The sequence below is a fragment of the Lonchura striata genome, chromosome 8 (genome assembly GCF_050655825.1).
Source record: "Lonchura striata isolate lonStrDom1 chromosome 8, ASM5065582v1, whole genome shotgun sequence".
In the NCBI taxonomy this organism is placed as follows: Eukaryota; Metazoa; Chordata; class Aves; order Passeriformes; family Estrildidae; genus Lonchura; species Lonchura striata.
Window position 1 is genome coordinate 14,191,265 of NC_140710.1, and position 22,793 is coordinate 14,214,057.

Below are 22,793 nucleotides of genomic sequence, written 5' to 3' on the forward strand. Positions count from 1 at the left end.
TGACTATTTCTCTTTTAAATTCAGGCGACTGTCTAGCTTGTATTTAATCTAAAAATACAAACAGCAGTTTATCATATGACTAATATTAATTCTTACATATTTTCATATTGTAATTACCTAAAAGTTAATTGTAGAAGTCAATACAGTGTGCAAAAAATAACATCCATACTAAATCAGAATTTCACAATGAATTATGTCAATGTTAGGATGGATTAACAGAACACATTGTATAAATTATTGCTTAAAAATTGTTGTGCAATTCTAGTGAATCATATTGATTAATGAAAAGTAAGTTAAAAGACTGGTTAAACTGATCTCAGGGATAGAAACAGCAGCACTGTGTCAAGGGGAACAATCTATATAAGAAAGTGTACACATTTGTTTCGTTTAAGCTTGAGAAAAACTTTATCACCAATACATTTTTTAAAAAATTTGTGAAAAAAATAAAGTTTCATTTGGAATGGGCTGGTGGTGAGCTTCACAGTTCACTGTGTCACCAGATGAGTCCTACCTTTGCTTGATGATACAGTAAAAAACTCTAGTGCTTCCCAGAGAATATGCCATGTAATAGATAAGGTCATTTAGAAAGCTGTAACGACCTAGTGGTAGATTTTGGGGTGTTTTTGTAACACAGGTTAATTTATGACTTTTTACAGAGTTTGATTTTAGTTAATTTTCTTAAGAGGCTTTGCAATAGTTTTTGAGCAATCCTATTGTTTCATTTACTTAGTGGATTTCTAATTAAGAGATAGAATTGAAAAGAAATTTGAAAAGTTATTAAAGAATTGTGTGTCAGTTTTATCTTTTTATCCATCCCTGTACAAATAAATTTTCACAGCTAAAGAGCTATCTATTTGTAAACTGTGAAAGATTTAGTTTCATAAATTTTTGTTTCTTAAACACAAACAAAATAAAAAATTTGTGCTCACAAAAAAACAAAGTTCTTCAAATTAGACTTAATAAAGTCTTGAAAAAAATTGACTTCTTGTACATTTATTACATTATACTCTAATATTTTCTAGCACCACACAATTTTATGGAGAGTCAGGAAAACTATTATTAGTAGTGGAGATTCATTACAAACAGAAACGTAAGTGAAAAGTGAATTGGTATTGTGGTTCTCCCACTTCTAGAAAAGTAGTTCATTACCCTGACAATTGTGGGCTGTAAAAGACAAGAGAATTTATTTCCATATATGTCTTTCATTTCACAAATTCAGAATATCATGGTAAACTGGCATATTGCTGTATTCATGTCTAAATGAAACATTTAACTATAACTTTAATCAGTCTTGACACTCCATTACTGATATCTAGGATATAGAGGACTTAGATTCCTCCAGCCTATGAAGTTCATGAATAACTTCCATTCAGCATTCAAAGAAATACAGAAACTGGAGACGAGAAAGTTCTCTTGGACCATCCCTTTCACTGCATTCCAAAAGTAAGCCTGTTAGCTGAGTACATAGAGAAATCTGATCTGTTTGAATAGCTTGTGGTTGGTCATGATGTAAAATTTTCTGCAGTACTAACAGTAAAGGCAAAAAAAACTTTGAGATTTTCTGGTCTTAGCTAATCCAAATGACTTTACCATACTCCTGCTATAACTCAGTAGATGTTAATATTGAATATTATTGGTTTGTGGCAACATACTTCTACTTTTGCTGTGATCAAACAAATTTAGTTTCTGGTTGGCTTTAAATTATGTTAGAGTGTCTTAAGATGACATGTCAATAATGTATGGGCCCAGGGTATCAAATAACTAATCTGAAATATATCAAGTAAGCAATTAAGTAATAAAATAAGTTTCATAAATAATATACCAAAAATTTGTTTTTCACATAATGCTTAAATCACAAAGACCTTCTATGAAACAATATATGTAAGATATTTTATATAAACACAGCATTTGTAGTTTTTATATACACAATAATTAAAATGGGATAGAATTTGGATACTAGGTAATTTAAAACTGACATTTAATTCTCTATCTATGACTGTTTAATTGCAAATTATTGACTGCCACTGTTGCAGCATTCTCAGTAATCCCTACACTCATAATATTATAACCCCTGTTGTATCCAGTTGGGGAACTAAACCAGCCAATGGAGAATCAGGTAAGTGCCAAAAAATTATTTTACTATATGATGCTGTTTTGCAAGGTTTGAAAATATATTTACGCTCTGTAAGATGAAATAAAAAAATCTTTTGATCTATAGGTTTTGGAAATCAACTTTGCAAAACTGTGCAATACAGTAAATCAGATGGCACTTACCTGACCCTTGGCTGGAGCTGTGCCCCTATAGCAGCCCACTGCGAATGTGAAGCCAGAAGTATCTGACATGTTAGGATACCTCTAGGAATCTGGAAACAGTGACTTTGAGGGATCTGAGAAGGGGAAGAAAGGACATTTTCAGTTCACTTTATGGAAAGCCTTTGCTGCAGCTAATTAGGCAGTAGGCAATCAAGAGTTTATTAAGTGTACAAGATGTACACAAGTTTACAGAAGTTTAATAAGACATACATGATGTGTATGTCAAGTTTTCTTTTGGTAGCACTTCATGACTAGAGTAGTGAGATTAGAATGACTGAAAGTCAGGGTCAAGGGAAATGTGGGGGTGTTTGGTGTGGTTTCTTCTTAAAAACAGAGGGAACCAGACTTAATGAAAAGTTTAGTGGTAGCAACATGGAATAAAACCTGTTCCAGAACTATCCTTTATATGTATAATTTAGAAGGAAAATATTCAAATTTATACCTTGTATCATCCCAGTGGTGGTTCATCCCAGTTGGGGATCCTCTTGAATCTGATGAATGTTTGTAAACTACCAGCAGGCAGTGTTTACAAAGCTGCACTATTCGCTGGCAACACTGGAGCTGCTCCGGAGTCACCGCCTCTGAGCCTTTACTGAATATGGTTTCCCAAGAGCTCCTATTACAGAAAAAGAAACAAATTCATGGTCTCTGTCACAAATTGCAATCTCAGAGCTGTATTGCTTTATATCAGATTTAACAACAGAGGAATAAGATAAAAAAAGCATGACCTTGCAGGAAAGGTACAGGAAGTGTTTATACTATTTACCACAAATACTGGCAGATGCTGAGTCCAAAACACAAAGTAAGAAGTTAATCTTTATATGGGAAATGTCCACCTGAATTTTTCATTTGGTTTGTTCCCTCAAGTGTTTACAGAGGCATTACTTAGGTTTAGCATGTAAAGAATTATTTGTCTTACAACAGGAATAACAAAAAACAGTTTTTTTAACAGGCCTGAATGAAATTATGATATTAAAGGAATTAATAAAAGTAATAAATTAATACTAAATGTCCACACAGCATAATAATACTTTTATTTTAAGGACATGATACTAAGAAACAAGTATGATTTACAGGAGATTAGTATGTGTTCTACTTTCTTATCTAAAAAATCATATGAAGAGAGTCTCTCAGTTTAGTCATTCAAATACTGCTTATTATTTCCTCTGGTCACATGGGTTGATTATCTACAATTAAGTGCAACTTGCAGAGTGCATCTATAGAAAAATTCCTTTTGTTTTCTTAAGAAGCCATTTTTCTTTGAGAAGAAAAATGCCACCAAGGCCTACCACATCCATATTAACCAGGTGTATTTAAGCACAGAGCACAACAATAAGTAGTTCTTTGCACACATCTCAGCATTCTTGTTTGTGTAAAATTCTGACCAAATTATAGATCATTCAATCAGTTTTAAAAGGCAACATGGTGCTTGTGAAGACTTTTTTTTTGACAAAATTATTATCCAGTAGCACAGATGGTTTGCAAGCTTGAGCTTTTTTGCGTATGAAAGAAGCACTTCACAGAGTGAGGAAAATTTGCTGCATCTGGCTTCGACATCACATCCAGGCCGATTAGCCTTGCCCACAGAGAACAGCAGTAGATTTCACAATGCCCATGTAGAAAGTTCATCCTTCAAACAACATCACAGAACAAGCAAGCTCACCCCTGCCTAGTAAGATTTTTTTAAACTGAGCTGCATTTCACTGTGAGGGTGGTGAGACACTGGCACAGGTTGCCCAGGGAGGCTGTGGTTGCCCCAGCCCTGACAGTGTTCAAAGCCAGCTTGGATAAGGCCTTGAGCAGCATGGTCTAGTGGGAGGTGTCCCTGTCCATGGCTGAGGGGCTGGGACTAGATGATCTTTAAGGTCCATTCCAACCCCTTAAGATTGTATGAGTCAATGATTCTATGATTAGGATGGAATTAAGACCATTAATGACTAAAAGATGAGCTGTATGTATAGCTAACTGATTTGTCAGCCTGGCTCCTCTGTCTAGATGGTATGTTCCAGCTGAAAACATTCAGTCCTACAGCATTTTCATTGCAAACATAAATTTCAATGCTGCAAGCATTTGTCCTTAATTATTATTCATACAATTGTTTAAGTATTGTTTGTATACATCAAAACTTCAATTTCACAAACTGAAAATCATAGAATCATTTAGGTTGGAAATGACCTCTTAAGATCATTGAGTCATATGACTACTTTTCTTTAATGTATTCTTTCTCAATTGTTTCTGTCTGGGAGTTGTCCACATGTATTTTTATATACAAATTAATATATTATCTTCAGTCTTTCCTCATGAAGTCATATTGGTAGAAAGTAGCAAGATGACAGTCTAAGTATTACATTCCTTCAACAGATTCACATTGCTACACATAATTATATTATAATTCACTCCATAAAACTCAGAAATCCTGTAGAAGAAACTTTCCTGATAAATTCCTTAGGTTCTGGACTTTGTGATAACTTTTCTACAGTTAAGTGGCATTTTTTCAGTGACAAGTAATATATGGCCTGCTGCAACTGCGGCTGACTAGTACCCTAATAACAAAAGCTGAGATTTGGGAACATGCACATGAATTTTAATGAGCTTTCATATAAATGTGCCTGTGCAACTTCCTCCATGTGTTAGACAGATTCAGTTTATTCTCCATTATACTGCAATCAACAGGGATCAGAATTCTGTTTCCTAAGTTTAATTGGTTATGCTGTAACTTTAGCTTCCATACATTAGTAAGAAATCACAGACTCCCCACCAGATACAAAAAAGAGTATTATACTGGATTGTGCAATGTGGTCAATCATGTGTTATGCTTTTTATAGTCATCTGAAGTCAACTGCTTCTTCTAGTTTTCTTCTATTGGTTTTAATTGTTTATTATACAGTAAAACAAATGAACCTTTATGAAATGCTTTACATCACCTTTTCTTGACAGAGATTTTCTTTGTTCTTTCTTTCAATTAAATAGCGCATACCTACCAGAGATCAGCAAGAGGAAACCTTAAGGCCATTAATTCCACTCTTCTCCCAGGACAGCTATCTTATGAATAGTGAACACACTTTAATGTATTTTCATATAGTAATGTAGTTTCTGAATCAGCACATTTATACCTCTTTCCCAACATGTTTCTCCATATTCTACACACACCCTATGTTTATTCCAATCTGTTCTTTAAAATGGCACAATGAACTCTTAGGGAAGAGTGATGAGAAGTTGACCTCTCTGCTACAGAAGTGCTGCCATGAGCTGTGTCTTATGGGGCAAGAAGGATGTATGTAACTAAATAAACAAGATAATGGCAAGGTGCAAACAGCCTTTTTGTTTTCTTCCATGAATTCTTTATTATCTGTAACAGGTGTTTTATACGCAGAGTGATGGTTACATATACTGGATATTTATATATTACTTTCACAGTATTTTTAGTATTTTTTATGTAACAAGTCTTCTTACAAGGAACTGGATCTTTGTCAAAGAATAGCTCCACTTACAATATTTTATGACAACAAAAGAATTGAGCTTGTACTGAAGACTTTACACACCTCTGCTAGTATGAAGAAAAGAAAAAAATGTAAAGAATCCTAACAGCTTGCACAACAAGAAGCCTTCAGCAATGAGATGATGATAAAAGACCTGATGATCTTTTGGACCACTCAGATCCCTTTTTCTTCTTGTTATCCATTTTCTTGGCAAACAATTAAAAAGGGTAATGTGCGAGTTCTCCACATATGATAAATGACCATATGTGAACAATATATTGACTTGATTCCTTTGTACATAAAATATCCAGCAGCATTGTTGTATTCAATACATCTCTTAGAACACCTTATGCAAGCCAACAAAACCCCCTCCCATTCTTTATACATTTTATATACTAACAGAGAAAATGCTCTTTTTTGTATACAATATATTTAATATTTAACATTTTTATTCTTATTTTATGAATAAATTGGTTAGAGGGAGGAATCATTTACTATCCTTCATGTGATCCCCCAAATCTATATTTCTACCAATGCCTTTGATTTCAGGAATGTAGATCATGAAGTGGAGGTTATTGAACTTATCCCCCAACAATGGCCAGATCTTTCTTCCCTATAGAAAACTTGTATTTGCTACCCAAAACAAACAGACCTGCTTACATGGTATTTCATATTCTACATATACTTAACTTTCTACTAGTATAGGAAACAGTGAATGTAATCAAGAACAGAAATTTGAACTGTTTATTAGCAAATCACAGAAGTGACATTGCATCTGGCATGAGATGTCAGCTGCACTTGTGACTGAACTCTTCTTATGAGTTTGGAGCACACATTGATACTATGATTTTTGTTGATGGCAAGTCCACATTAGACACGGTGGTCTGGCCTAAAAACCATGCACTTAAGAGTTGACTTAAGGCTGAAATATTTTGAATATTAGATTTTTTTCTTTAGATTATTAAATTTGTAAATACATAACTAAATGTTTGATTCCATTTCTGAAAAGATTGGCCTTTTGCTAGATTTCATTCAACTATACATCTTAAGGTGCTTTTAAAACAAGTTCAATGTATTACATCTCTCTTGTAAATTAAAATGAGCAACAAAGTATGCCAGCATTGATTGTGATTATGAAGTTATGAAGAAGAAAAGAAAAATCAGCTTACCCTGAATTACAGAAACAGTTCCATAGACCTTGACCATGGCTCCAAAGTAAGCGATTGAATACACGGTTAAAAAGACGGTAGAGATGTAAATTTTCAATGTCTGGAGCTTTCCAGACATGCTGTAGAACTGCACGGACGCTTGTCCTGACTATATCCAAAACCTAGGAAAGAGCATTCCAAGTAAATCAAAGACATTTTGCAGAACCAAAACCCAGCTGATGGCTGATGCCCTGCATGCATATAGACATACATCCCTGTACATATGACCCACATATAATAACCCACAGAGGTCTGGGGTTCATTTCTGTGCATTCATCAGCTAACTTTTATTATATGTTCTTTCTGTTAGCAACATTTTGCAAAACCAAATCAAAGTATTTTATTTTTTATTACTGAAAAGTTCATTTCTGTTTTTTCAGTCTCTTCAATACTAGCTCATTTAAATGACAGAAAGGGTAAAAAGAAACAAAATGGACACAATTAAAGACTAGAAGCAACTTAATTAACCCAAGCATTGTATATCTTCTTTTCCCACTCCCTTGTAAAATACCATCTATTTTATAAAGAACTAAAATGTCCTGGAAAACTAAAAACTGCCTTTGGTTTAATATCTGTTTAATCTGTGTTACCCTGGATCAAACCATATTAAGTGTACCTGGCAAGAGACAGTAGTGAAATCAGTAAATAACAAAATAACCAGCAAGATATTTAAAATAGAAATATTTAAAGACACACCATGGATTTATTACATATGGACTACATTTAAATGCAAGAGCACAAAGGCTGAGCTGCATTCAGTATAGTGCTAGACAGCTGCACATCCAACTTACCAGAGTCCTGCCAGTGAAATGGGGCATGGAAGGAAGGTGGGATTCATTGTGCCTGCTTTTAAATATCTGGATGTTCTCTTAACTCAGTCCTCTATGTTCCCTTCATGATCCCTGGAGAGAATCCAGGGTGTCTTGAATTCTGTCTATTTAGATACTATCAATAAGTCTGGGAGTAGTTTTGTGACCAAAGTAGTATTTAGACCACATATTGACACTCTGAACAGTGTAAAATCTGTCCTACAAAAAAGCCTACAGTGCATGTAAACTATCAACAATAAAGCCAGGTTAAATCCATGAAATTTCCTTTAAAGGAAACACCCTTTCTGCCTCTTTTTCATAAAAGCTTCTCCCAAAAAAGCAATCACACTCAAGTGGGTGGTAAATAGATGGAGGTATTTGCTACTTTGGTATAAGATTTTATAAATTAGAAGGTACAATGCTTTTCCTGGAAACTTTCAGATATGTAAGACAAACTGATTCACATGGTGAATCATGGTTCTCAAAAGGCAAAAGAGATTTAGTAGAACAGTAAATTGTGGAAGAATGGTGTGGAATTGCAATTTTTAGATCCTACATAACAAACTGTTGTTTATAAATTGTCTGATAATGAAGGAAACAAAGCTTAAATAAACAAAATGCTTGCAATAGCACAAGGAAGCTGTGTAGTATGCCTAATGGGCAGAAAAATCTATAGATACCTAATAATGAGAGCCTTGATGAAATATGTTTTTTCCCATGTTATTTAAACACTTGTTGAAGACCCGGGATTAGTCTGCATGCACAAGTCTTGCAGCAATTCCATGTACATAATAGCCCAAAGTAAATACAATACTGTCCTCTCTGCTGGGAATCTTTATGAATGCAGGTGTCTAACCCACTAAACCCACACCCATGGCCTACTCCTCCCAAAGAGTGAGATAGAAGGAGTAAAATATTAAAATCTAAGGGTGCTGATCTTTATTAATGACAGCAGGAGCTAAGCCCAGGTTTTGGACTGTCCCATGCCTGTAGGACAGGCTCAGGGCAGAGCTTTTGCTTTTATTGTAGTACCTGAAGTTGAAGAAAACTAAGAACTGAACATTGTAGAGCAAGCCACAGACTGCCAAGTACTCTGGAAAAAAAAAAAAAATCTTTCTTGCTGTTCTTACTGTGCTGATATTGCCAATATGCACAGTAAGAGCAGGAAATGTGCTGGTTAATTGTCCTTAATTTGCAAACATGGCAAATAAAATCATCCATTTAAGAACTGAGACAAGGCATTGCACAAGGACTGGAACTTCAGGAAACCTATATCTTCATTTTTCTAAGTTAATTTCCCTAGCTTGCCTTCATTTTTCTCTTTAATTTACAACATTTACTTTAACAAAACAAATTATCTAGGTATAACAGAACAAGATGTTATGAAAGGGCATATCCAAAACCCTCTGGTAACCATCAAAATGTTTTTAAAGAAATTATGTAAAGTGATGCAACATGAAGGAGTCATAACTCCTCCCATATCAATATCTCTTTTTATTGAAAGTCTTAGAGGTTCTATTTCTTTTTAACATGAATTGATTTAATTGGTTTACTCTCAACTTACTTCTGAATGCCTCCTGTACCTGTGCTGTAATGCCAGAACATTACATACTAAGAATAAAAGTGTAAGTTTAATTTTTCTATATCATGTTGAGTAATTGTTAAGCAAATACAGCTGTCAGGTATGAACATTGTGCAATCTAATACATTGCCCAGGTATTTTCTTCTTGTGTGTCAGAATTTCCCAGTAAGTAAGAGTGAAGGGGACTGAGATTCTGTTTTGTATTTCACAAAGTTGCAAAAGGTACCTTTGAGACAGATTTCTTACTTGCATAAATATTCTCCACCTTGCTCATTTCTCCTCCACCTACCTCATTGGAATATAAAACATACTTCTTTCAAATCAACAAAAGACATTTGGCAGTCCTCAGCTGCAATGTCATTGTCAAAGTTAATCCGTTTTTATAAACTACCCTTCTAAGAATAACTATCTGATTGCTTGAAGGGATTGAGGTTAAAAGCATTTTTAAAAAAGGCAAATCATTTCCAGTGCAAGCAAAGATGAAGGACTCACTAGTGCTTCAGGAATTATAAGTCTCCTGAAGTAGTAAAAGATGTCCTCACAAGAAGAGCAAAAAGTCCACATTTCTGATTGTGCAGTTTTTGCAAGTAACAACCTGGCACATCAATCTCTGTCATCCTGATGTTGTACATGTGCCCTTGGTTTAACATGACTGCCAGTCAAATAAAGGGCAGAACCAGCCTCTATTGGAGGCTTTCTGAAATAACATTTAAAGGAGAAAATTCTTTGCTTGGTAGGTCCATTTTTTATGCAACATTATCTATTCTAATATTGTGGGTCAAATACTCCAACAGCCAAGTACCTCTAATGGAGTTTTAATATGCCTGGTCTGAAAATGCTGACTCGTGCAGCCCTTATCAATCAAATCTGCCATGTGAATACCCTTCTAGAAATGTTAGCTAGAACTTAGGTTTGTAAGCACTAATCATTTATTTGTTTGCTTTTTTTAGGAGACTAATTTTTTTGAGAAATTGATTTTTAAATTATAATCCAGAACAATCATGCTTCTCCAAATATGGAGCAACATAATGTCCTTTAACAGAATTAATGCATATCTGTGTTAGTACCTATAGCCTGTATTTTGGCATCTCAAGTCACTCCCAGCTACTGCTAAACACCAGTAGAAACACTGCCATGCATCTATTTTAGATGACCTTCTGAAAATGAAATACATCACTTACTTTTCGTTGCTTTGCTGAATCCAGTTTTACCAACCAAAAGGATGACACTTTTGTTTTATGATGCTTCCAGTTATCCATAATCTGTGGTCATTGTAAAACATAACATAAAAATACACATGAAAACAACTGAAAGCAGGTCTTTCATTCACAAGCACTCTTAACCCTTAAAAATGTGAGCATCTTAAAGACCACTGTGAGAAGTTTTCACTAAAAAAATTAGCAAAATATGTGCCAATTTATGTGGGTCAACATTTGCAAAGATCTGTGTGGTGTTTCAGTTTAATGTCACCCTCTTTTCTACCTGATTCTGACATTCATATACTACAAAGCAAGTAGAAAGTTGTCTTGACTGACTCAGCTCAGATTTTTGGGAGTAGTAAGTTCAATAATGCATAACTGCTGATCTGTTTAAATAGTGAGAGGTTTTGCTGCATATGGGACATTAAACATATCTGGAAATCATCCTTTCTATAAATAATCATATATAAAAACTGAGACACTCTCCTAAAATCTAAGTGCTACCAAAATAGCTCAAGCTGCGAACATATATTTTTATTCTCATTTTGTTATTTTATCTTTCTACTCTACTCCAGACCTTCAACAAGTTCTGTCTTGCCAGCACTTGTTTTCCTCCATGATGAACTCTTTCCCATCAGGAATTGTTTATGGCCAGACGAATTTCAGAAGAGCTCTGCCCCAGGAAGGCGCGGGGCTCCCCGGGCTCACACAGAAGCGCGCGCACTCGGGGCATCAGGGACAGCATCCCATGGAACGTTCTAGCTCTGCTTCTACAAGCCCAACCTGCTGGTTCTGGATACTATCTTCCACCAGCACCAAATCAACCATCATTACAGAAGAATTCCTTTCCACTCCAATGTAGCTGCAGAGATTGCTAGAAATGTAATCAATATTCTGGAAGCTCACAGAGCTCAGGACACTTCTGGCCAGATAATAAATCAGATGAATTTTAATGCATCAAGGACTGTGCTCACTACATCAGAGCACAGGTGTTAATGTGAATCCTTTAATTTTCCTTCTAAAATGAGAACATCCATCTTTATCTTTTCCATCCTGTTAGCTTTTTTGCATCGAATGTTTATAAGGTATTTAGACACCATGCAATCTCTGCTTATATATCAAGAATTGGGGTTTAATTGGCCTTTATTTCAGCATTGTTTCACATGTCTTTGAAACCAAACTACAAGGCTCAGGACAATATTAGATGTGAGAAAGGCGAATTTGGTGGACTACAAGAGCTAAAAAGCACATGACTGGTGTTCTTTATGACCTTCAAACCTCCATTCTGCCTGCAGCATACTGTACTGTGTTCACTAGTGTGCCTGCCTGGGAGCAAGTTAAACAAGTCAGGGTCTGTTTTAACAGTATCAGATGAAATATGAATTGTAACATTCTTCTTGGCTTACTTAAAAGTTTGAACTCTCTTTACAATGAAAAACTGAATTTTCCTAACCCTCCTGGTTATTTCTCACATATTTTATAAGAACATAGGAATGTTTTCAGTGCTGCTCTTTTAAGGTCAGAAAGCATGCAAAGCTCCAAGCTTTCAAATTCTTTTGAGTTATCCTGAGTTCTGGAAGTTTTAGGGCCACAGGAGCTAATGAATCATAGATGGAGCTTTTTACTTTCCTTCATTTCAGTAGCCTAAACAGTGTCTAGCCTGTTCTTCTTTCTTATTTATAGATACTTACATCTTCTATAATTAATTCAGATTCTTCATTTGATTTTCCTGGGAACTTTAGTCTCAAGTCATTGATAAGGAGAAGAGTCTCTTTTGTCAAAGCAACTTCTTGCTCTTTTGTTTTCTGTTGCAGCAAAGACTCACTCTAAAAGCCAACAAAAAGGAGAGGAAAACATTTCAAGTTTGCCATTAAATCACATTACAAAGATGTTTGTTTGACAAAAAAAAATGTTAGAGTGACATAAAATATATTATTAAAGTGCATAGACATATTATCTAATACAGAACTAATATATATCACATACATTAATGCATCACCATTACTGAGAGTTGTCAAGAAATCCAAGAAAAACAGTTAAAATGTATGTTTGTTTCAAATAGAATAAACAAACATATATTACATATTTATGGTGCCCACAATTTAAAGTATAAATTTGAAACTGAGATAACAGAGTTTGAATTTAAATTCAACATAATGAAAAATATTATTAGTCATAAAAGCATCCTTTCAGTTCGTCAGTTCAACAATTTAACATAAACAGGCAATATATCACAGGGCCAACATTTCAGGAAGCATTGAAAAGGAAACTTTTCTCCTGCTTTAGTCAGTAAGGGGTCTGATAGGGCCTCCAGTTGTCCAGAGTTTTGTTTGAAGTATCAGTGCTTTTTACACCAACACTGATCTGAACCCTGCAGTGTCCACAGAAGACCATCTCTGGAGGTTTTGGGGGTCTTCTTTAAAACATGACACACTAGTTAGAAGTATTTCTGATCCTCTTTCTTTACTTTCACATACTTTTGCATTTTCATATTTGCAAGACCAAGTCAGCCTAATTTTAACATAAAATTCAAAATTTTTTGGCATTTCTAATCTTTGTATCCTGTAACTGTAACAACTACAATACTTAAGGGTATTTTTATTTAAGTGAGTGATAAATATTTTCAAGCACAAAAAATACTTTGGTATGTGGTATGTTTTAATGTGGCTGAAATAATAAGATAGCAAATATTTTAAAATCCACTTTTGTTTATAACTCTTACAAGAAAATGTCTGTAATTCCGACTATAAATTATTTATTTTAAATGTTGTTTCCCTATGTTTAGAATATTTGGATCTCAGCAGACTCCAAAAATGGCAGTGTACTGCTCTTTTCTTGCCCAAGGATAGATAAACTAACACTTTATCATGCACAAATGATTTCTTCTTAGTAAGTCACAGTTTATCAATTTTAATGTTATTCTAGCAATAATATATATTAGTCTTAGTTGCAAAAATAATTATGAACAGAATTCCATTCAGAATACAGTGCTAAATTATAAGTAATTCTTATCCATTTTGTAAGTAATTTTATTCACATCATTTTTAGGAAGCGTGACCTAAGCTCTATCACCCAAAGTAATTGTTCTGCAGATCAAGATCAAGATCATTTCTGTGGTGGAGCTTTCTCAATGAAAAAGAGAGTATGCTTTCTTACTAATGTTAATTTAAGAGAGTAGCCCATTTTTAACATCAGATGGTAAAAGACTGCTTTTAATCTTTCAGTAATTTGTATTTGATATAAAGTTAATGTGAATAGAAAAATCCATATAAGCACTGTCTCATTAAACTCTCAGGGTACATCGTGATGATAAAAGGGTACTTTTTAAAATTGAGATAGCTAATGCAATAAAAAATACCTTTTACACGTTGTTGTGAAGACACAATCTTAATGTCTTTCCAATTCTATTAGCTGACTTTAAAGATGGAAAACCATGTTAAGGAGTATTTCACAAGATGACAGCACACAATTTTAAAAGGACCCTTTTTCATCCTTTAGACAAAACTTCATAGGCAAAATAGACAATGAGCGTTCTACCAGATAAAAATTATGATTAGAGATAGTAAACACTACGAAGCAAGTTAATTAGCATTACAAAAGGATTGCTCACAATCAAAGCTCACCACAATACAGAGAGGCAGCAAATACGGGTTAAAAGTGCCAATTTGTTTTGCTCATCTCTGCACAAATTATTTGGGCAATGAAATATATAGGTCAGGCATCAAAGCACAAATGGAAACACTCTGGCACTAGCATGCAATGCAATCCTGAATGAGGCTGGGGATTGATCCCTGCAAACACTGCCTAGGGATAAGTGAATATGGGCTTCATCACGCCAACACAAAAGAAGAAATGCCTGGGCTGTGAAGAAGATACTAAAGAGGATGACAATCTGCTAACAAAATGAAAAATATACATGGTCCAGAAGTACACTGGGAAAAGTGTAACAAACCACACAAATTCTAAACAGTTAAAAATGTTTAATCTGATATATTAATTATTTGGGCCAGTTTCTTTCTCAAGCAGAGGGTTCAAATGAAAGATACTTTACCTTCTTTTTGAAAAAAGAGAATGGCTTCTGAATCAGTTACTGCAGTGGTAAATCCTGAAGACCATAAGCACTGCATAAATATTCAACTGTTCACTTTGGAAGTAGAGCTGTACTGCAGTGGTATACAACATGCAAAAGAGGTCCAGTAGGTTGAAAATTAATCTCACCATCTTTTACAATGGGCAGCCTACAAAAACTTCCTGTTTTATTCTAGCACAATGCATATATCCTTGGACTATACACTGGATTTGAAATCTGGATGTATTTTTGTTACTGTAAAGATTTAGAAGGGAGGTACAGCTTTACTTCAGAACCAGGAGCCCCCAGACAAATCACATAAAATTTTTAAGAGAGGTAATGATCCTTTCTATCTTCAAAAGCCTATTTAGGAGTGAAAGTTTCCCATTCACAAAGTGAAGGTTTCCCATTCTCCTTAGACACCTGTTTCCACAAAATGTAACGTGTATTGCTGTACCACAAACACTAAGATATCACAGCTGGCACTCATCCCATATCACACACAGGTCTAGAGATTTTATATGCTCGAGTGTCTGTCGAAACAATCTTGACTACAGTACCTCAAGTTTTCTGTTGTTGCAAAAATTACTAGTGTAGTTATTGGGGTTTTGAGAAGAATGGAACACATTTTGAATGCAATCACTGTGTTAACTCACCCCTGAAGAGTTCATAGCTCCCAAGGTGGCTGTCTGAGAGAATCTGGCTGAAGATGGGCTACGACTTAAAGAGTGAGACCTGTTCACTGAGGCTGTTCGCTGCATTTGGAGAGATGCTTTGGCTGAAAAGGGGCGCTGCTCAGCTCCCTGGGACTGCGTAGTGAGGATTGATATGGAACGAGGGCAGCTCACAGAACGTCTTATTGGACCTGTGGATGGTGTGGGGGACGAATATGATGGAGACTTTACATTTTTATTTGAAGGTTTGCAGTTCATTCTACCTGCAGACAGATCAAAATGAGTGATGTTATTACTTATTATTTTCTTAATACCCATTTTTCAGTCTTTGTAGCTAACAACACATATGATCAATGTGTGCACAGATGATGTACTACAATGTGTGTTGACTAACAACTATCTATGTAGAAGTCAGTCGTGTCAGATCCCCTAATAATACAGAATTTACATTTTTATTGGAACATTTATTTCTTCCTCATATTCAGCTTTAACCAGAGTCCAATCCACTATAACACACATGAGTTTTATGAGAGAGGGCATGTGCTCTTTAGGTCAAAATTTATGTGACTTCTGTGTGTGGTTTCCTGACTTTAAAGATATGGAAACAGGAGAGAAAATTTGCTCAATGGATCCCATACTTGCAGATTCAGTATCTCTCATTTGTCAAGGCATAGTTACACCATTTTTAAATTCAGTTTTCAGCTAAATAAATGCTGGTATGAAAAATAAAATCTTAGAAGCAGCATTATACATTGCAACTACATTATAATAAATTCTTTGCGACAATACACCACTAAAACAAAAAATAACATGGTATATATCTATTAATTTAGAAAACATTTTAAAGAAACTGAAACAAGCAAACCAGTGTTTAACCCTGAGATACAAAGTTGACACATTCTGAAAGACTGAGGAATTTAATATAATTCATCATCAATGCCAGACTTCCTTAGAAAAGTGATAATTCAACTTACCTGATCGTTCCAAAGATTTGTATTTATTTTCTTCAAGATCATATGAAACTTTTTTCTCTTTTTTTTCATTGTGATCTTCCTTTTCAATTTCTTCTCCTGATTCTGACACACTGCTGTCACTATCATAGCTACTGTCACTGCTGTGGTTCTTAGGTCTCCTTAAGGAATGTGCACTTTCTGGCATTGAACACAAGGGCTGAAAAAAAAAAAGAAAAAACACCCAAGAAAGTAAATTGAATCCCAAAGAAACAGCCAGCTATCACACTAGATCCCTGATTCAAGCAGGTTCAGGCAGTATTTACAAACTTTTCCAAATTAGTTGGAAGTTTGTCCTAAATTTTAGAATAACTGCTTAAATATTTCACTAAATTCCTTCCACTGTAATTCTAATCTTTGTCAGATGAAGAGCAGCATAATATAGTAAGGGGGGGGAGGGGGAAAGTTACTTGAAGTATGAATTGCATGACCAAACATATTAAATTATGGTTTGAAATCATAAATCAATTGATTCAGAATACCATTTACAATCAATTCAGGTTCCTCACTGATATTTTCAATAACTGAAACTACAGCTTAACAATGATCAACATAAATAGAAAAATACATCAGGGAAATTTGCCTGTTTTACTTTTAAAAAGAAAGTGATTAATCTACACATTGCAGAGAGCAGAAACCAAAGAATATATAGCAAGCTGTGCTGGGGGTTCTTGATGCCTCATATGCACATGGGATTCAGTATCATTAGCTAATTAATCCTGTACCAAGGATACTGCAAGACAAAATCCAAAAAGGTGGAGACAGAAAAACTGATCCAAGAACAGAAACGACAATTGAAATTTTTTTGTCTACCATTAGTCAGACACAAAAAATGCAGTATCTTCCATTACTTTTGTTCTCCTAAATAGGCTTATGTGGTCACCTTTTTTCCTACACACTTTCCAGCAACTCTCAGCTATAAGAAGCTATGCTGATAGCCTCATCTACCAAATGGATTTCAATTAAAGATCAGATTAAAAAAAAATTAAAATCATAATTTCTGGACATATTTTGAGTCAAAGTGAAAAAGAACTCTCAGGAAAAATTTAAATTTTCCTAACATCTTAGCATGATGTAATGCACCTAGATTTATTATGGAGGTAACAGGAAAAAGCCCCAAAACCTGTTGCTGCAAGATACACTTTTAACTAAATAGATGCTAGCTAAACTTCTATTCCAGACAAGGAAGGGAAGGGATTTCTGTCACTAATAGTACATTTATGCCATCCCAAGCTGTTAGACCAGATAAGAAGTTAAAGAAGAATACTGCATTGAAGAGAGCCCTGGCAATTGTTGTTACACAAAGAATACGTTGATATGTCTGCCAAAGGGATAAAAGTAAGGTGCCTCAACACATAGCACTTCATTAAAAATAGCTCTTCTTATCATGAAATGCTATATATGATGTAGACATATTGATCAGACATTCCTGAGGAGTTACACAAGTATAAGAAACATTTTCAATCATAGCTCACAGGGGCTTTAAGATAGATCTTATTCCACTTACCATCTACATACTCCTCACACATTCTACAGTAAACAATATAAATTAACAAAGAAGAATAAAAAATAAAGATCACAGAAATTAGAAAAAACAGTAATAACAAATACTAGCTGAATCTGGGTACAAACTGATCTTTTAAAGAAATATCTGATTGCCTAGCACATCTTTCTTAGATCATCACCTTGATTTTACCCTTATGCTCAGCCAATTTTTCTGTGATTAAACTCATCTGATCTTATACCAAAAGAATTAAAATTAAAATTAATTTCACATTTCCTCTACAATAGCTGTTATTTTAGTTCTAGTCCATTGTCCTGCACACATGGGTAACCCTGACAGTGTGTAGGTGTCAGGAGCCCTCTAGAGGCTACAAATACGTTTCCAGAATGCCCTTCTCCATCTATGCAAAATTCAGTGGCATTTTAAGTGCAGGAAAAAATGCCTTCACTCTGTGAAATTCTTGATTTCTTTTTTCCTACACTGAGTTCCTAATCATGTTCAAACAAAAACAAGGCTGAAATTCCTAGCAAATATGGAATAATTGTTAGATGCAAAGCTTGTATTTATTTAAATATTCACAGCCTTTCAGCTCTCCTATGTAGAGATATGTATGTGGAAATATAGATGTTTATATGACTCTATGTATGGAGAGCATGAGGAGAAACACACCCCTGTCTCCAAACTATTTCAGTTGTCTTGTTAGTTTTCTGAGTCCTGACTGATGAGGCTTTTTCAAGGAAGAGTACAACCCAAGGCAGAGCATCTCACCTAAGAGTACTTTCAGTCAGCAGGGCAGCCACTGAATTTAAGAGGGGACAGACCCCATGAACTTCTCAAATAACCTTTCATGTTTGGTTACAAGACATGAAAAGTACCAGTCCTGTAGTTGTTTTTTGTTTGTTTGGTTGTTTTTTGTTTCTATTAGATCCTGCATATGCAAATAGCTCTTTATTTGTAGGATTTTATGGCTACAAGATGAGGTTTACAGCTGGATTACCTGACAGATTGATAGGCAATTGTACTTTCTACTGCCTGCCTCACTCACCAGATTTTTGTATAGACATATATTTAGACATTACATATCTCATAGCAGCCTCTTTCCTAAGAGGGGGCCAGTTAAATGCATATGATTGGCCATATGCACCTTAACCCTTAAAGGGAAGAGGTGATGCTCTTTTGGAAAAAGATACCAGGACCATCTGCATGGGCATCTGTATTTCAAAGGGAGCACATGAGACATTATGCAACCAGGGAAATCTCTGCTTTAATGATTTCACTGTAAACAAGATTTAAATGATTGAGAAATGTATCAGGGCCACAAAAAAGATGCAGGAATAAGAATCATTCATAGCAAGAAGTATGCACAGTGAACAGTCTTCCTGGATAAGCTAGTTTCATTCTCTTCTCTTTTGAATTCATCAATTTTAGGCGGGGGGAAAGAGGAAATTTTGGTCATAAGCAATTTTTTCTTTCTCATCTGAGTGCAAACAATGTTGTACTAGTAAGGCAGCTGTAAACTACACAATCCATTTGCCTGCTATAAAAGAGGCCATGGCATATAGTCTTACACATAAATTAATCAAAATTCATTTTAAAACTAATTGAGAGAGGTTTCTCAATTTGGGTTTAGTACCCTATTAATGTTTAATTAAATGTTACAGTCTCCAGCCTGGGAATGTCTTGTGAGCAAGGAGTGTAGAAGCAGAATAGAACAAGTCAGTGTGCATGCAGGGAACCAGATAGCTGCTCTCTAGGGTTGCTGGGAAAAGACAGGCTTCTGGAAAAAGGGAAAAATGTGACTGAGATGTTAAACGTGAATAACTGACCCCATGTTAAAGAACTGGAAACAAAATTTCAAGGAAAATAATCTCTGTAAGAACATGGACTGAGTGTACTGCTTAGGTGGACTGGTGATTTTTTCTCTTGTTTAAATGAATCCACTGCTGTTAAAGCACAAGCCCACAAAATCCCCATATTTTAATGAGGTCCCTGCAAATCTATCTTAATACCAGATTGGGCATGTAGATCCTCTTTCCAGAATGCATGCCTGTAATAAGATGTAGTACTTTGGATTCTTGCACATATTTAAAGTACCTCTTCAAGCTCAGAACAATTGCCAGCATTCATTTTGTACAAATATCCACATATTTGTACACCATGTCATCAGAAACATAAAATGTTGTAAAAAATTTACATGCATCCATAAACAAATCCATCAAAGCTCAGAACAGAGATGTTGGCTCTTCTAAGCAGACTTGACCTAAAATGTTTACAGGATATAAAAAAACATACTTACTCTAGTCAAGTCCAAACTATTTATCTTTACTGGCTTAGAGATATGCAGTTTATTTAAGGCAAAGACTCAAATGAACTATTCACACAAGCAGAAAGCATTAAGCTAAAAATAATATACATTCACATTAAAAGCAGATTTTAGATACAAAATGGGTTCCAAGATATACTGTACAACCCTCTTAGCAAGGGAGCAAGCTACAGATATATCAAAATTATAATTCTTTGACTTTTCATAGTGCCTTTTATCCCATGGTTTTGGCACTAATCAATTAGAGATGAAAGCATTCTTTTGAGATCCACTATTGATATAAAAATCCTTTCACACACTGAAATCAATCTCTTGTACAACATATGTTGCCATGCATGGCAATTCCTCCAAATGGCTTAGGGAGGGAAAGAAGGATTGCATATCCCCTTAAAAATTTAATGGGACTTAGTTGGACAAATGGTAATCATACCTCAATTCATACTTTATTAAAAAAATAAAAAAAGGTTAATGGCAGTCTGGGGAAGAAAACTTTCAGCAGGATCAACTAACTAAATTCCCCTCTTAAAATTCTCAGAAAACCTGTCTGTAGAGTGAAATAAAAAATTGGTATCTAGAAGTCAAATACCTTAGGTCCTCGCTGCCTGGTGCATTTTCCTGTTAGCTTTTCATCATCTATTTCACACTGCTCCAGAAGATCCAAAATGTCCTCCTCCTAGAAATGGGAATTTCATTACTATTAATTCAAAGCAGGATATACCCTGTCCTTCAAAAATTCAAGCAGAAAGTGGCAGAAATTTGAAATTACTCTGATTACTAATTCCTGAAACAGGACTAGGAATTCCTCCACAGGAGGAAACAGAAATATTTCTTCTCATGCATGCATCTCTCCTGGCAAGCAACATGAAATTGAGGGTTGAAATCAAGTCTTAACGTATATTAAAAAAAAGTCTGAAGAAAAGATTGAACAAACATTCCTGTAAAACTGCTGGATGATAACAACTAGAAAGATGCAAAATTATTTCTCAGATTTCAAATTATATCATGTTAGCTGGTTATTAATATAGCTGTCTTCCTACTGTCTCTGACTAAATAAATAGGCAAATCAGGTAAAATTTTTGGATGCCTTAAATCCTTAAACTAGTGGAGCTGGTTTTAGGCTACCTCTTGTTCCAGTCCATACAAGTGGATGAATAGGCTGGGAACATTACTGGAGGAAGAAGGAGGCAATTACCAGCTCAAAAGCAGTTTCTGCCAACCTCTGGTTTGGCCAGGGGTAAGGCTGAGGATCAGGGATATGGTAAAGTAGCTTAAAGCCATCTAGCCTGTCTCCACCCTGGGTCCACTGCAGTTCATCCAGATTCAAGGATCTGGCCCACAAGCTGCACAAAGAATAATAATAAGATCACGGAACGTTATCAAATGCTATTTATTAGCCATCATACATGATTATAGTGAAACTTATCCATGAGGTCATGAATTCAAAGTAACTCCTAAAGCCAGTACTCAGTGTACTTAAGTACCTTCATTCTTTTTAAGGGGTTATTCATTTCCCGCTGAAGTGAAGCTGCTCTTCCAGCAAGAAATGTCTGGAAAGCAGTGGCTAACAAACTCTCATACTTTTCAAGTAATGTCTTATCATCAGGAGGGTAAATTCGCCTAAAAAAGGAAAAAAAGAACAGTTTAAGATAGAAGCTGAGATATTCATCACACAAAAGTAATGTCACTAATACAAAGTCTCTTTTCTAACATATACATATCCCATCTATAATAGCTACATAAAATCAAATCATAAAACATATATACTCTGATCATTGCTCTCTAAATCTACTTCTAATTCAATGAAAACATTCATGTTTAAACCAGCAATTAGCCAGTCAAAAGAAATACCATGTGGATCATTCCAGAGGTATACCAAAACCCAGTTTTGCAGTGCTCAGAAATTTCAGTGGGTGTAAGTGAGGCATACAGGTGTAAATGATTCATGAAATATTAACAAAATATTGTATGTCAAATTCAAAGCCACAAGATAATTTGTATTAGTAATAAAAGGAGACAAAACAATTTGTATTAGCAATCAAAGGACACAAAAGAGTAAAAATCTGAACAGCTTTGATCCCATAGGCAGGATATGAATTAAAGATTGAGTATGCACTGCACTTGAATGCTAAGTCCTCCAAAAAATTAACAGGAAGAAATAGGTGCTATAAGAAAGAAAAACAAACTGGTACACGAATATAAACGGTGACTGATTTTCCATTAGAGCAGCTATGCCATTATTCTCTAAAATCACAGGTAAGGAGATTATGACAACATCAGAAGCAGGACTAGTTGATTTATTCATGTTCATCAAGCAACAATGGGCTTTGAAGAAAACAACTTCAATCCATCTGTCATGAATACCCAATACACAGCCAGAAATATGGCTAAGAGGGAAGACTAAATGTGAAAGGCATGGACACCATTTATACAGTGCATGACATTATGTGACTTCTGTGTATTTGTGAGCTTTTCTTACTTACTAGTTCAACTCCACACATCAAGAAAATATGTAATTAAAAGTTAAGAAGAAAGACCCTTTGTAAGCAAAATGTTAGGTCATCAAAAATGCGAATTTCACAGAAACATCTATCTGTTTAAATGAGAATTTTACTGGGAAATCTAG

General features: G+C 35.0%; 1 protein-coding gene across 5 annotated transcripts in view; it reads right to left on the minus strand.

Annotated features, from left to right (window-relative positions):
• TTLL7 (tubulin tyrosine ligase like 7) overlaps positions 1–22,793 on the minus strand; it is a 63,626-nt gene that overhangs the window by 2,334 nt on the left and 38,499 nt on the right. For 3 of the 5 annotated variants that reach the window (XM_021527003.4, XM_085585774.1, XM_021527066.4), the window contains 8 exons: positions 21,652–21,787; positions 20,757–20,843; positions 16,308–16,503; positions 15,316–15,596; positions 12,282–12,416; positions 10,573–10,653; positions 6,962–7,122; positions 2,756–2,929 (listed from right to left, as the gene is read on the minus strand). In XM_021527003.4, the coding sequence (XP_021382678.3) occupies positions 2,756–2,929; positions 6,962–7,122; positions 10,573–10,653; positions 12,282–12,416; positions 15,316–15,596; positions 16,308–16,503; positions 20,757–20,843; positions 21,652–21,787 (1,251 nt within the window). Of the gene's footprint in view, positions 1–2,274; positions 2,388–2,755; positions 2,930–6,961; positions 7,123–10,572; positions 10,654–12,281; positions 12,417–15,315; positions 15,597–16,307; positions 16,504–20,756; positions 20,844–21,651; positions 21,788–22,793 lie in introns of all 5 variants that reach the window. The other 2 variants (XR_002465157.4, XM_085585773.1) reach the window with 2 other exon arrangements.